At 34.3% G+C, this 17,271-nt stretch overlaps 1 protein-coding gene across 1 annotated transcript in view; it reads left to right on the forward strand.

Annotated features, from left to right (window-relative positions):
- LOC126893216 (AP-3 complex subunit beta-1) overlaps positions 1-17,271 on the forward strand; it is a 62,540-nt gene that overhangs the window by 12,294 nt on the left and 32,975 nt on the right. Inside the window, exons 7-9 of the mRNA XM_050663185.1 lie at positions 3,796-4,016; positions 9,309-9,555; positions 15,847-16,004. Coding sequence (XP_050519142.1) covers positions 3,796-4,016; positions 9,309-9,555; positions 15,847-16,004 — 626 coding nt within the window. The remainder of the gene's footprint in view (positions 1-3,795; positions 4,017-9,308; positions 9,556-15,846; positions 16,005-17,271) is intronic.

Consider the following 17,271-nt stretch of genomic DNA (forward strand, 5'->3'; position numbering starts at 1 on the left):
ACACACTATCATTGTTACACCCGGTATACAATGACACTTAACTGTTTAGCAACAATATTATTACATCGATATTCTTGCAGAATAAAGCTATAACGTATTAAAAAAATCACTAAAATCGAACAACAGGTTTAGGAAATATGAGACATTAAAAATGTACCATTTTTTTGTCGCTTAGTGTATATTATGTTAAATAAAATTAATGTTAAAACGGATATATCGTATTTATAACTAACATTTAAGCAATGTGTATGAATTAAAACTTACTGATTTAAATATAATTTATGGATTTCCATCTCTTCCTCTTCTTATGTGTCAGATTCGTTGTCCGGCCCGATTGGAATGATTATAGACATAGATTGACAAATTCTTCAGTGTTATTCTCAACAATCCACAATTTTTGAAGTGAAAACTTCTTTAGGGACGTTGTGCGATTTTTGGATAGGGGAAAAAGCAGTGAATTCGCGACCGTCATTGCGACCGTCATCGCTTATGCTTAGTGTGACCAAGTAGCCCGAAAAATCCGGGACATGGCCCGAATTACGAAGTCGTGTCCCGGACAAGGCTTCCGGGCCATCCGAATTTTCAACTTTTTGGTAAAATTATATTTTGAAATTTTGAATACGCTATTCTTCTAAGAACTCACATGAAACTGAATTGGTGGGACGAAAAAATTCATGGTGGGTCACCGTCATTGTTATAAAGCAAATTTCATTGCAAGACAAATTGTATATTTTAAGAAACAAGCAATGTAAACAATGAATATATTTTGTTCGTTGGGGTCAATTTAAAATATGATTGGATTGATTTTTAAAGGTTTTCTTATCCTTTTTAAGTAAATTTAATCGTTCGACAAATATGATAGTAAGAAGTAATCAGCATAATGATGTTCTGAAGCTGTTTTCTTGTGGCATGTTTGACAATTATATTTTTGATGGGATTAAGCCACAATTGGTTGTAATGATAATTACATTTTTATATTCACCTAAATTTATATTTACATAGAAATCCAACATCAGCCGATTTTCTAATTTTTCTTTCTTTGAGAACGATTTCCCGATTGGAAGTTGAAACATCAAAAACTAACAAAAATGTAATAATTATCATTACAACCAATTGTGGTTTAATCCCATAAAAATATCATTGTCAACATAAAAATATTAAATAATCAATAAAACCATGATATTAAGTTTCTCATCGGAGGGCCCGCAGACGTTCGGATACAATTAGCGTCTCTTTGCAAAGACAATGACGTCGACTTTGCAAAGTAACAAGACACTTACTCAACACACACTACACATTACACCTGAGTTAGTGATACGTTACCTATACAATTACGTGGCTAAAGGTTCTAGTTCTAAACCAAGGCCAGAATCAGAGAAAAAAAAAGAAGTTTCTATATTAAAAAATGGCCCGATTTTCATTGAAAAGTCCCGAATATCAGGTATTTTTTTAGGCCTTGTCCCGGATTGGACTGAACTGGAGTTGGTCACACTACTTATGCTATATATTATTTGTATGTATATATATAAATTATATAGCAGTATTTAAATCTAAAATAAATGTAAAACCTATTTTAGGATTAAGAAAAAGGATTTATTTCGCGACCGTCATCTCTTCGACGACATAAATTTTGTACGTATCTATATTATGTGTAGCTATACAAAAATTGTATAGAAGTATTAAAATTTAAAATAAATGTAAAACCTATTTTTGAATGGGGAAAAAGGATTTATTTCGCGACCGTCATTGCCACCGTCATCTCTTCGGCGAAATAAATTTTGTACGTATATGTATTGAAGTGAAAAATCCTTTAGGGACGTTGTGCACTTTTTGGATGGGAAAAAGTATTAAATTGGCGACCGTCATCGCTTCGAAGAAATAAATTTTTGAAGTGAAAACTTCTTGAAGGTTGTGCACTTTTCGGATGGGGGAAAAGTATTAAATTAGCGACCGTCATCGCTTCGACGAAATAAATTTTTGAAGTGAAAATTTCTTTAGGAACGTTGTGCACTTTTTAGATGGGGAAAAAGTATTGAATTAGCGACTGTCATCACTTCGACGAAATAAATTTTTGAAGTGAAAACTTCTTTAGGGACGTTGTGCTCTTCTTGGATGGGGGAAAAGTATTGAATTAGTCATCGCTTTGACGAAATAAATATTTGAAGTGAAAACTTCTTGAGGGACGTTGTGCACTTTTTGGATGGGAAAAAGTATTAAATTGGCGACCGTCATCGCTTCGAAGAAATAAATTTTTTAAGTGAAAACTTCTTGAAGGTTGTGCACTTTTCGGATGGGGAAAAAGTATTAAATTAGCGACCGTCATCGCTTCGACGAAATAAATTTTTGAAGTGAAAATTTCTTTAGGAACGTTGTGCACTTTTTAGATGGGGAAAAAGTATTGAATTAGCGACCGTCATCACTTCGACGAAATAAATTTTTGAAGTGAAATCTTCTTTAGGGACGTTGTGCACTTTTTGGATTGGGAAAAATATTAAATTAGCGACCGTCATCGCTTCGACGAAATAAAGTGAAAACTTCTTAAGGGACGTTGTGCACTTTTTGGATGGGGAAAAAGTATTATATTAGCGACCGTCATCGCTTCGACGAAATAAATTTTTGAATTGAAAATTTCTTTGGGGACGTTATGCACTTCTTGGATGGGGAAAAAGTATTGAATTTGCGACCGTCAGCACTTCGCTGAAATAAATATTGTACGTATATAAATATGTGTATGTATACATAAATAGCATAGGGCATACGCTTCGCGTATATGATATAGGTATAGCACTTCTTTTTGGATGGGGAAAAAGGATTGAGCTCGTAATTTATATACTATAAGAAGTTTTCACTTCTGTCGGCACTCCCACGAGTGCCTTCAATTTTTTTTCCTCTTCTTTGCATGGTTTACGGCATTGGTAGTTATCTTGCGTTACATATAGAATTTAATAAAAGTTGTTTAACTTCTTTCAATTTAAAAGTTGTATTTTGTCTGGCCATTTCAGTTTTTACTTGAGCCCGTATTAACTTTATTGGATTTAGTCGACATTGAAAAGGTGGCAAACGTAATACCGTTATTCCTTTTGTTTTTGGCATTTCGTCAATTATTGACATATTTTTATAGTAGGATTTATGTTGCCTTGCAATTCGTAATAATTCCGTTTTAAGCATAGTCTAATTATACAGTTCATATAATAGTTCATCATAATAGTACTACTGTCACGGTTGCAGGCCGGCCCTGTCAATTCCGGAAGCTTCTGGCGGCGAACTGTCTGAGACCCTTTCTGTGGGCGAGACAAAAGGAACTTGTTTACAATCGGCGTATCTAGAAAGCCATCAATAAACCTTTTTTTTTTATTGTTCTGTAAATAATATTTACCTTTCGATTTTTCTGGAAATCAGTAGACTAATTGTACATAACTATATAAATAGACATTTTTGGAATTAGAGTTTAGTTGCGAATTTGAATACGTCGGTGTACTTTGATAGGTATCGGGCGCGGTATATTTTTGAATTTGTAATTATGTAGATAAATTATTAGATTTGGTGTAATAAATAAATTAGATATCGTAGTTTGTAAAATAAAAGATATAAATTCAGTGTTTTTCATTTGTTTAGTTGTAAGTTATTAAAAATAAATAAAGTCTACTAAAATTAAACATTAGTGCCTAAAAGATCATAGAAAAGTCAAGTCAGTTTTGTAACACTACCATTAAACGAGCTACCAGTTGCAAACAAATTAGACTTTAAACTATTCAATTTTTTATAATAATTTAATTAACAAAAACTATTTTTCAGAGGCTGTTGTAGCAGAAAGTGTAGTAGTTATTAAAAGACTTTTGCAGACACAAGCTGCTGACCCCAAAGAGATAATCACTCATATGGCTAGATTGCTCGACAGCATCACAGTTGCCCAAGCTAGAGCCGCCATTCTTTGGCTCCTAGGAGAACATTCACAAAAGGTGCCACAAGTTGCACCAGATGTGTTGCGGAAAATGGCTAAAACTTTTCCAGATGAGGTAATTGTGTTGTTTATTTCTTCTTCTTTAGGTGCCGTGTCCGTCAGACGTTGGCCGTCATCATACTTACAATTTTTGAAGTTATACTTCTTTAGGCGCGAGGGTGAATTTTTAAATTCCCTGGCGCATGCGCACACCAACAGTATGGTATTAGTCGCTACATCTTTTAAGTTATGTAGCGCAAATAAGGTGTGCGTGAAGAGAATATATTATTAGTGTTTTTAGTAAATATATTTATTATAATTTTTATGTCTGTGGATTTGTCTTCCTCCTAATAAGTATTATTGAAAATGTTTATTTTCAATTAATGTATCTATCACTGTGATTGTAATTATGTCCTAGAAATGATCGACTGAATACAAAAGCGGTGGTAGCTGATCGGTAGAACATTCGCCCAGGGATCGAGAGGTCCCCTGTTCGAATCTGGACAAAGTCATATCCTTTTTTTTATTTTTGGTATTCTTTTTGTTCTTTCTAAAATTAGTTTAATATTTAAATACAATACAAAAAAACTGTTTAAAGTAGATAGGTATATCGATTTCGTTGAAATCATAATATGAAGTTAGATTATATTATACTACAAGTATAACTTCTTACGTGCGTACAAAGTACACACACATTCTTTTCTTAAACCTGTTTCTATCGGCTGTTGCACGAAATAATTTTTCTACTGTGGAACAACGCTATTGTCTAATATTACGCAGCCATTAAAGTTTCTTTCGAACAATCCATCTCTTTCCCTCCACTTTTCCTTGTATTATAAGGCGAAGTAGATGGTATTTAGGTCCTCTAACTATATTTTGCCGAAGTATTCTGTTTTTCTCCTCTTTATGATGTTTATGATTAAACATTCTGAATTCATCATTTTAAGAACATCTTCATTGTAAGTGTGCAAAATCCATAATATTTTTAGAATCCGTCGATAGCACCATTAAGAGAAAGCAGACCTTGATCTATATTAATATTTCCAGCTGCCATCCAGTTTGTCTTTAAAATGTTGATTGTAAGGTACCTATCTCTGATAGTAGACTTCTGACTTTAGGCAGGGATGTGTCCTATCGCAGTTGATATTTAATATGTACTCGGAGAGAATTTTTAACGAGGATCTATACGGAGTAGACGAAGGCATCCTTCTAAATGAAGAAAGAGTAAACAATATTAGATATGCCGATGGCACCATGGTGATAGCAGATAGTTTAGAGGGACTTCAGAGGCTAATGGACAGAATTAATGAGTACAGTCAACAGTGCGGACTAAACATTCTTCGTCTAGCCATTCACGTCCACATCTGAACGTAATCCTCTTCAAGTCTTCCTTTCCATTGTTTTTTGTTGTACGCTACTTGTACCCAATTGTCCCGGCAGTCAGTTTCAGATCATCTGTCCATCTTATAGGAGGTCTGCCTCTGGGTCTTTTGTGTTGGTATGGTCTCCAGGTTAGAATTGTTCTGTGCCATTTGTTTAGATCGCTCCTAGCTACATGCCCAGCGTATTCCCATTTCAGTTTTAATGATTTTTGTACCACATCGGTAACTTTGGTTTTCTGTCTTATCCATGTGTTTGTTTTCCTGTCCTTAAGTGATATGCCAAGCATTACTCTTTCCATCGCATGTTGAGTGACTCTGAGTATGTTCATATTCTTTTTTGTGATTGTCCATGTTTGTGCCCCATATGTTAATATCGGAATAATGCCTGCATCAAAAACTTTAGATCTAAGATGTAGTTGAATTTGCTGATTTCTGAGTATACAGGGTGTCCAGAAACTACCGACAAACGAAGACAAGAGATTCCTCAGATAATTTTAAGACAATTTAACCAATTTCACCTAGTCCGAACATGCTTCCTAAGAGAGCTAGAGCTCTTTGAAGATGGCGTATTTTAACAAGTTTTTCTTAACCCGGAAGTAGTCGCGCTCTCTTCTGTAACGTGAATAGTCGCGTGTTAGATTCTATCTCAAAATACGAATTTACAACAAATTTTTATTTTATAGTATTTTTATTTACTTGTTATGTTAGAAATATTATTTCTAAAAATTGTTAAAGCTAATTGGCTCTCCCCAAAGCCATAAATTCCACAAAAAGAAGAAGAAAAAAAATTCCTACGCATTACTACACCCGAAATTTTTTCAAAATTTCAAAATTTTTCATTAAGTTATCGCGAAAAAGGATAAAATATGAGATTCTATCTAATGGCGCGACTACTCGCGGGTTAAATACCTCCAGAACGCTTCTAGTTAGAAAACCAAAAATTGGTACACATATTTATCTTCCAGAGTCAAATCGATTCCATCTATTGGGAATTTCTACTACCAGTCATAGGCGTCCGTTTTGGGTGGGGCAACGGTTATTTTATCGCATAACTTTTTTGTCTTTAACTTTTAAGCATTTTTGATACTGGATTATTAAATTGTGAGGTATTCTAGTACTAAAAGTTACTCTTGCTTTAAGACGGTAGGACACACCGTTTTCTAGAAAAATCGATTTTAAAATTTTTCGTTTGGTGAATTTGAAAAAAAATTGAAAAATATTTTCAAAAAAAGCGGTGTATTTTACCAACTTAAAGGAAGAGTAACTTTTAGTGCTACAATACCTCATAATTTAATAATCTAGTGTCAAAAATTCTTAAAAATCAAAGACAAAAAAGTTATTCGATAAAATAACCGTTGACCTACCCAAAACGGACGCATATGACCGGTACTAGAAATTCGCAATTAATGAAATCGATTCATTTCTGGAATATAAATAAACGTACCATTTCTAAATAGTTTTTTTTTTGAAATTTTTTTGATGTTCAAAAAACGAAAAATTTTCAAATCGATTTTTCTATAAAACGGTGTATCCTATCGATTTAAAGTAAGAGTAACTTTTAGTACTATAATACCTTACGTTTTAGTAATCCAGACTCAAAAATGCTTAAAAATTAAAAACAAAAAAGTTATGCGGTAATATAACTGTTGCCATACCCAAAACGGACGCCAGAAATTTTCAATGAATGGAATCGATTTATCTTTGGAAGATAAATAAGTGTACCAATTTTCGTTTTTCTAAATAGAAGCGTTCTAGAGATATTTAAGAAAAACTAATTACCAGACGCCATCTTCAAATAGCTCTAGCTCCCTTAGGAATCATTTTCAGACTAGGTGAATTGGGTGAAATTGTCTTAAAATTATCTGAGGAATCTCCTGTCTTCGTTTGTCGGTAGAGTTTCTGGACACCCTGTATAGGACTAAACATTAATACCCAAAATACCAAACAAATGGTTATCAGCAAGGATAATATAATCGGGGCTTATCTATACATTATTGGAACGCAGATAGAGCGCATAAAACAGTATTGCTACTTGAGAACTATTATAAATGAGCAGTGGAGCAACGTACAGGAAATAAAGTGCCGCATAGGAAAGGCAAGAACCGTTTTTAATAAAATGAGCGCCATCTTCAAAAGCCATAACATATCCCTAGATACAAAAATGAGACATTTGAGATGTTATGTTTTCTGTATATTATTGTACGGAGCGGAGGCGTGGACGTTTACAGAGACCACTATTAAAAAACTTGAAGCGTTTGAGATGTCTCTATAGAAGAATGCTGAGAATATCCTGGACAGCAAGGATCACGAACAAGGAAGTTCTAGAAAGAAGGAAGAAGGAATCGGAGATTGTGTTTACCATCAAACGCATTAAACTGCAGTATCTGGGACACGTTATGAGAAATCAGCACCGTTACTCCCTGCTGCAGTCCATATTGCAAGGTAAAGTTAAAGGTAAGCTAGGAACCGGTAGAAGGAGAATATCATGGCTGCGGAATTTGAGAACATGGTTTAAGAAAACTTCAACGTAACTGTTTTGGGCCGCAGCGAGCAAGGTTATAATTGTCAATATGATTTTCAACATCCGAAACGAATAGGAACTAGAAGAAGAAAATCTCTGATAACTTGCTGCACTGCCTAGACTACCCATGTCTTGCAAATTTTCCGCAAGAATGGCTGTATCGTCAGTGTATACTGTTGACTCCTTGTGTGCCTAGTCTTACTCCCTCTGGTCTGTCATTCAAAGCTTCCCTAAAGATTTCTTCAGAGTATAGATTAAAAAAAAGAATGTGTGTGTACTTTGTACGCACGTAAGAAGTCATACTTCTATTATATGATTTCAACGAAATTAATATACTTTAAACAGTTTATTTATATTGTATTTAAACATTAAACTAATTTTAATACTTACTACTTCTCAAAAATTTTTATTAAAACAGTGCCAAAAATTAAAATAATAAAAGAATAAAACACACAAACAAACACATTGAAAAATGCCACAAATGATTTCTGAACAATGTAGGAAAAAATTTTAACTAAATACGTATTTTCTGGAAAAAAATTATATAATAAATAATCTTACAATCATAAAATGTATAAGAATAATAAAAAAAATAAAAGTTTCCATTGGGGTTCGTACCCGCTTATCAGCGCAGTTAGTATTGAAATTCATTCACCTTAAACTTTTACCCACGGAGACCATGTGTCATCATGTGCGAAGATCAACTATTTAGAATTGAAAGAAATATTAAAATATAACAAAACATAGAGTAAGAAAAATTAGGTGAATATTGATAGAAATTTTGATGGTAATCAAATTATGTAAATCAAAGCATTACATACTATTTTGGTAGGTTCTTTTTAAATTTCCCAAATAGGTATTGTACCTATGAAATTTTTTATTAGGATACTGAATCGTTTACAATTATTACGTACCTGTCGCTTTTAAAAACTATTTAAAAAGTCACTACAATATTATAAACTTGCTTTTTTCTCTGCCATCACAACAATAAAAACTAATATACACAACATTAATTTGTTTATCCAAAATCTCCATATTGAACAATTATTGACAGATGATTTTAACACCCATTCAGATCCCGTATAACGTTTATACCATACTGTCGGTGTGCGCATGCGCCCAGTAAAATAAAAATTTACCCTCGTGCCTAAAGAAGTATAACTTCAAAAATTGGGTGACAAAATACAACCCTGTCGTACTCTACGTTTGTTGGGTAGTTTTTCAGTACGACTATCTCCAATTTGGATAGAGGCTACTTGATTATAATTAAGTATTTTAGCTGTTATATCGTAGTGATCAAGTCATGCTGCCCGCAGACAATCGAAAAGTGTATCGTGTTGATCTCAGTCAAATGCGTTCTCGAAGTCGATGAACTTTTTATAAGAGAACGCGTATACAAAATATTTGTTAATATAGTGCAAAAAAATAATTTAGTGCAAAGATTTATGTTTTTCACATATTTTAGGATGACATTGTTAAGCTTCAAGTGATGAACCTGGCTATCAAATTGTACATAACAAATCCCGAGCAAACCTCTTTGCTGTGCCAGTATGTTTGTAACCTCGCCAAATATGATCAGAACTATGATATACGGGATAAAGCAAGATTATTCAAACAATTTGTGCCCAATCAAGACGGCAAAATTAAAACTCAAGCTCTTAAAATATTCTTGGCTCAAAAGCCGGCTCCTGATTTAAACGTCCAACTTACGGGTAAGATACAATATCTATATGTTTTTTTCATATGTATGCACATCAAAAATACTGACCATCATTTGAGCCCATCAGAATCAAAACCTTCTAAATTCTAAATTTTTCGTTTTCCATTTTTTACACAGTTTTAAAGTTCAGGTATCTATTAATCTACAGGCATAAGGTTTCGGCTCAAAATCTTCTAAATCCTCTTCAAAATGCCACTGAAATGTTAACTTAGAATCAAACTCTGCTATTTCCATAGTTTTATTAACAATAAAATACATACTTCTTTTTCTTGTACATTTTGTATGCTTTCCTATCGGCAGGGAAATCAGGTGAAGCCGCCCTGCACAATCTAGTGTCGGAACTCGAGAGGAGTCTGCATCAGAAAGAAGTCGCCCTTGCTGCATTTTTAGATATAGAAGGTGCATTTGATAATACCTCAATCGAGTCTATACAAAGCGCACTGGTGAGGAAGAAAATCAACAACACAACATGCAAGTGGATTATTCAGATGCTTCAGAGCAGAATAATACCCCAGATACGCATGAAGATACCAAGGGATGCCCTTGGGTGTATTGTCACCTCATTATGGAACATAGTTGTAGATGATCTGATTCATGGGCTAAGCGCCCAAGGAATCTGTAACTAGGCGTAATAGTAACTAGGGGAAAATGTCCCAGCACTGTTGCCTACCAGATGCGATATGCCCTTCACTACACAGAGAACTGGTGTCTGAAAGAGAACCTCTCCGTAAACCCTTCTAAAACTAAACTGGTAGCCTTTACATATAAGAGGAAGCTTACTGGACTGAGTGAGCTGAAATTATTTGGAGAGGTACTGGAAAGAACCAATGAGGTTAAGTATCTAGGGGTAACCCTGGATTCGAAACTTAATTGGAATACCCATATTACCAATATACCCAAAGGGCTAAGCGACTCTTCTGGAACTGCAGACGAGTTGTAGGTAAAACCTGGGGATTGAAACCAAAGGTGATATGTTGGTTGTACACATCAGTGATACGACCGACAGTCACTTATGGGTCAGTACTCTGGTGGAGAAAGACGGCTTTGCAATCTTGTGTGACCACTCTCACCACCCTACAAAAACAAGCGCTTCTAAATATAACAGGAGCCTTGAATAGTACAGGAACGGCTTCATTAGAGGCTATCACAGGTCTCCCTCCGCGGGAATTATATATTTCGGCGGTAGCCTTTATGACCATCCTGAGACTCAAAGCAAACAATACTTGGAGGCCAAATTATGTATTGAATAGCCACACAAACATTACTGGGACTATACTTGAGGAATCCATCTTTATGATGAACTCAGATATGATGACACCAGAACTAATCTTCACTGAGAAGATTAACACAATTATACCATCTAGAGAACAAAAAGTCCCAAATATTAATGGGGACTTAGTATGGTTCACTGATGGATCTAAAACTGCTCATGGTACTGGATCAGGAGTCTTTGGGCAAACATGTAACTATAATAAATCTTACAGCCTAGGTCAACATACAACGGTGTTCCAGGCTGAAGTTTTTGCTTTGGTGGCTTGCATTGATGAAGACCCTAAAGCTAAGGGAATCAACATTTACACAGATAACCAATCGGCTATTCTGGCTGTAAAGAACCCTCTCACCAAATCAAAACTGGTGAGAAACTGCAAAGATCTGCTCAATAACCTGGCAAAAGACAATAAAGTGTCTTTAATATGGGTGCCGGGTCATGAAGGGGTGCATGGGAACGAACGAGCCGATATGTTAGCGAAACAAGGCTCGAGAGAAACTTTTGAAGGCTCATAACCTTTCTGTGGCATCAATAAAGAGGCTATGAAAAACGAGGTGCAGAAATGGCTGATAAAGAATCATCAAAATAAATGGAGAACCACTCTAGGGCAAATCCAGACTAAAAAAAATAATCAAGAATATTGATAAAGAACTCTCGAACAGTTTGATGAACCTCAATAAACGAGAGATCAAAACGGTCACTGAAATGGTGACTGGACATTGCCGTTTAAGAAATCACCTATACAAACTAGGTAAGGTGAATGAACCATGGTGCAGAAAGTGCGAAATGGAAGAAGAAACTGCCATACACATACTATGCCATTGCAGTGTGCTAGGTGATGTAAGGCAGGACTTCACTGGTCAAATGAGGTTTGAACCAGAAGAGATCCTAAAACTACCAATAAGAAAACTGTTGGCCTTCGTTGAGGCCACAGGACTTGTTAAAGTTTAAGGAGAAAAAAAAGGTTTGGTACAAAGGTCTTATGACCTAGTGCCAGAGACTAACAAGTCTAGCCTGAGTTAAGAAGAAGAAGATGCTTTCCTATCAAAATGGTTCAATACCTACTTTTAGTGCATTCATTGCTCCTAAAAGCAGTTGAGAATGAGCAATATTATGTGAGGTTAGAATCAAAATCTGCTAAATCCAAACTAAAAAGTACAAATGTCTGAAGATGTAAGGGGCATGCAGAAAAATGACTACCAAATTAGTGTGCCGTTTTATGACATTTATTTTTGCCACTTTACCCCAGGCTTTGGGTGAAAAAACGTGATATAATTCAGGAATTTTTGAAACCTATCAGGTGTTGTAAAGGACGATGCCAGGAATAACTTCTAATAAAATGTAACCAAAAATATTGTGCGCTTTTTTTTATATTGCGATTTTCATTTGTTAAATTTGCAATTTTTAAAGATTTTTAATTTTGCAGCTTAAGATATTGATTTTAAAAAAAAACTTTTTAAAAAATGAATAACCATTTTCAATTTCGTTGCAAAACGAAAATACAGCCGAACCATATTCCAGTCCAATCAGAGAGTGCTGCAAGCACCTCTACCGGTTTCGAAACTTATTAGTCTCTCATCAGGAGGCACATATGCTGCTCTCCCTGATCCAACCAAAACAAACCCCAGCGTGCAGTCCCGAATTGCAACGAACGAAATGGCATAGATGCCCTAGCGGCAACTGCTAGCAAAAGACTAAGTTTTCACTCTAATGGTATATAGCATATCCCACCAGAATGAAAACAATGGGAACCTTCTCTGGTTACACCTCCGAGGCTTCTACAATTTGCAAGCCATACGGATGCTGAGACTAAGGAAGATGAGGGAATTCTACAATTTACAATTCACGTCCCATCTGCTCAGCGCGGTAAAGTTCCAACGAGACTGGTTCTTGCAGGTGCTTGCAACACTCTCTGATTGGACTGGAATATGGTTCGGCTGTATTTTCGTTTTGCAACGAAATTGAAAATGGTTATTCATTTTTTATTTACATTTACTCTGTGTGGAGTATGAAGGGAACCAGTCTCGTTGGAACTTTACCGCGCTGAGCAGATGGGACGTGAATTGTAAATTGTAGAATTCCCTCATCTTCCTTAGTCTCAGCATCCGTATGGCTTGCAAATTGTAGAAGCCTCGGAGGTGTAACCAGAGAAGGTTCCCATTGTTTTCATTCTGGTGGGATATGCTATATACCATTAGAGTAAAAACTTAGTCTTTTTTCCAAAAACTTTTTAATAGAAAGTTGTAGTAAATTAAAAAACCTACAATTTGAGCTAGGGTAAGTTTAATTTCGTTTATTGGTTATTGCAAAACAGCCTGCGAAAGGTCCAAAATGGCCGTTTTTTACAATTGCATTATTTATTGTACAAATCATTTTTTTATATTTTTTAAAGCTTTAAAATGAAGATCTTTCAATTCCAAACATAAAAAAAAGTTGTAAAGCCAGATTAACGAATTTGTTGCTTAGATATTATAAATTGTTTATCCCAAGAGGTCAAATGTCGAAGGCTATAACTTTTTGAAAAACAATCGTAGAGAGTTGGTGAAACATCCAATCTCCTTCTAAAGAGTTATATTTTCATATTCTGATGTAATTAAATGCGTAAATCATTTTTAAACCTCTAATGTTTGGGTTTGAAAATAAGGGGGCAAATTTCGTTATAAACATTTAGAGCTGAAGCGGCCCTGTACATCCTATGTGTTTTTAACTTACAGATTATTGTTGCTGAAGACGAAACGAAGATTCATAAAAAATTAAAAAATTTCTACGACCAACTGAAGCCGAGATAATTTTTGGGTTTGAAAATAAGGGGGCAAATTTCGTTATAAACATTTAGAGCTGAAGACGAAACGAAGATTTATAAAAAAAATAAAAATTTTCTACAACCAACTGAAGCCGAGATAATTGTTTTTTTTTTTTTTTCTTAAATCGTAGTGCATTTATTTATAACAATTAAGAAATTATTTTACAGTCATTGACTAAAGAAAGACTTATATTAACTTAAAATAAAAATTATTATAAAATATAATTACATTTAATTATTAAAAATTATTTTTAAAATCGGTGCTTTTGCGAACGGCCGAATTTTGCAAACCGGCTCGCTTCAAATTCGCGCGCTTGCAAAATTTTTACGTAACTTGTATTAAATTTTGACAGAAAATAATTTAATAATATTACCATTATAATATACAGTCTGTTTACTACTGTACTTGTTTTTCTTGATAAACTTTTATATGTGAAATCTCATTTCTGAAGAAATAATATTACAAAAATGATACATATATGAAATATATAACTATATTTTTAATTTTCTCATTGGTATATAAATATAATAATAATAATGTTACTTCTTATTATACAATATAAAACTTTTTCTTCTTGTAGTGACTATCCGTTTTGGATGTTGGCGAACATCCAAAACGGATAGTCACTACAAGAAGAAAATTTTTATATTGTATAATAAGAAGTAACATTATTATTATTATATTTATATAACAATGAAAAAATTAAAAATATAGTTATATATTTCATATATTATTATATGTATAATTTTTGTAATATTATTTCTTCAGAAATGAGATTTCACATATAAAAGTTTATCAAGTAAAACAAATACAGTGGTAAACAGACTGTATATTATAACGGTAATATTATTAAATTGTTTTCTGTCAAAATTTAATACAAGTTACGTAAAAAATTTCCGAGCGCGCGGATTTGAAGCGAGCCGAGCGATTTGCAAAATTCGGCCGCTCGCATAAGCACCGATTTTAAAAATAATTTTTAATAATTAAATGAAATTATATTTTATAATAATTTTTATTTTAAGATAATATAAGTCTTTCTTTAGTCAATCACTGTAAAATAATTTCTTAATTGTTATAAATAAATGCACTACGATTTAAGAAAAGAGAAACAATTATCTCGGCTTCAGTTGGTTGTAGAAAATTTTAATTTTTTTATAAATCTTCGTTTCGTCTTCAGCAACAATAATCTGTAAGTTAAAAACTCATAGGATGTACAGGGCCACTTCAGCTCTAAATGTTTATAACGAAATTTGCCCCCTTATTTTCAAACCCAAAAATTAGAGGTTTAAAAATGATTTACGCATTTAATTACATCAGAATATGAAAATATAACTCTTTAGAAGGAGATTGGATGTTTCACCAACTCTCTACGATTGTTTTTTAAAAAGTTATAGCCTTCGACATTTGACCTCTTGGGATAAACAATTTATAATATCTAAGCAACAAATTCGTTAATCTGGCTTTACAACTTTTTTTATGTTTGGAATTGAAAGATCTTCATTTTAAAGCTTTAAAAAATATAAAAAAATGATTTATACAATAAATAATGCAATTGTAAAAAACGGCCATTTTGGACCTTTCGCAGGCTGTTTTGCAGTAAACAATAAACGAAATTAAACTTACCATAGCTCAAATTGTAGGTTTTTTAATTTACTACAACTTTCTATTAAAAAGTTTTTCTCTAAAATCAATATCCTAAGCTGCAAAATTAAAAATCTTTAACAATTGCAAATTTAACAAATGAAAATCGCAATATAAAAAAAGCGCACAATATTTTTGGTTACATTTTAGTAGAAGTTATTCCTGGCATCGTCCTTTACAACACCTGATAGGTTTCAAAAATTCCTGAATTATATCCTGAAATCGACCTATTTTTCACCCACAGCCTGGGGTACTTTGATTAGGAAATGCCGGATACTCTTTGGGAAATTTACATTTTTAATGTTTTTTTAGTCTTCTGAAAAATGTCACAAGATGGATCTAGCAGGTTTTCATTCTATTTCCTCATTTTATGAAGTCCTTTTCTTTAAAATGTATATAATATGTCCGAATTGTGTATTATAACGCAGTTTTAATTAAAATTCTGTAAAATTCGCATTAAATACAGTAGATAACATTTAGCATGGGTGGCGAAAAATAGAGCATTGTGAAGTTATAAACCAAAGTTGGTTACTTTTAGGGCAGAACTCATATAATGTTTAATTTTTAGGTCATGAAGAGTTACAATTAGGCTCCCTGTCTCATTACATTAAGCAACGAGCTAATGGATATGAAGATTTACCTCCTTTTCCTGCTAATCCGCCTACTGGGGATGTTAGGAACGTAGAACCACTATCAGGGGAGGAGGATAAAGTTCATAAGAGTACGGTAAGCGAAAGTTTTTAAATATATAAGTCGACAAAAATGGAAAGAGGTACGCCACTGTGCTGATAAACAACGCAATTTTGAGTGCTCTGATATTTCATCCGAATTTCGGAAATATCGAGAATTAGAAATTGTAAGAGTGAACTGTGAGCAAATAATATACTACAACAAAGTGCTGAGAGTGTTAGTGACACAATCATCATCATCATCATCATCAACCCGTACGCGTCCACTGCTGGACATAGGTCTCCCTCAGCTCTTTCCATTCATCTCTATTTTGTGCGGCTTGCATCCAGTTACCGACAACATGTTTCAAATCATCGGCCCATCTGGTTAGTGGGCGTCCTCTGCTCCGTAGTGCTTCTTCTCGCGGCCTCCACTCGACAATACGTTTTGTCCATCGGTTGTCTGGCAATCTGGCGACGTGTCCTGCCCAATTCCACTTAAGCGACGCGATTTTTTCGACAGCGTCTGTTGTTTTTGTTCTACGGCGTATTTCTTCGTTTGGGATTCGGTCTCTCAGGGAGACACCCAACATCTGGCGCTCCATAGCCCTCTGAGTTACGCGAATCTTGTTCACTACCTTTTTTGTTAGTGTTAATGTTTCGGCTCCATAAGTGAGTACAGGCAACACACATTGGTCAAAGATTTTCCTTTTGAGGCATATGGGCAAGTCCGATTTAAATACATAGTTAAGTTTACCAAACGCTGCCCAGGCTAATCCTATGCGACGTGGGAGTTCGCACGTCTGGTTATCTCATCCCAACCGAATTTCATGTCCTAAGTGACACAATAGTGACACAATAGGACTAATAATATTCGAGGTAGGCTGAAATCAAAATAACGTGGCGTCTTATCTGTTGGTAGCGATTTATCTATTCGCAAGGTTGAATTGTAGATGATCGTTGGCGCTAGCAGATAGGCAACACATATTACACATGTCCATAGGCGTATCAGAGGAATACGGAATGGATGAAATGAGCGAGATGGTTAAAGAAGTAACAAACGGAATGAGAGAGATAGCAAATGAAATGAAAGAGATGAGAACTGATCGTAAAGAATTAATAAAAATTGTCAAAGATTTGACAAGTGAATGGAAGCAGAATTTGGAAGAAGTAAAAGAGATTAGGAGAGAAAATGAAGTAATGAAAACTAAAATCAGAGTGCTAGAATATAAACTTGAAACTATGGAAAAGAAAGAACGTCGAAATAACATTATTATCACCGGATTTGAAACTGCAGGAGATACTATAGAGCTAAAAGAAGATAT

This window comes from Diabrotica virgifera, chromosome 10 (assembly GCF_917563875.1).
Source record: "Diabrotica virgifera virgifera chromosome 10, PGI_DIABVI_V3a".
NCBI classification, from domain to species: Eukaryota; Metazoa; Arthropoda; class Insecta; order Coleoptera; family Chrysomelidae; genus Diabrotica; species Diabrotica virgifera.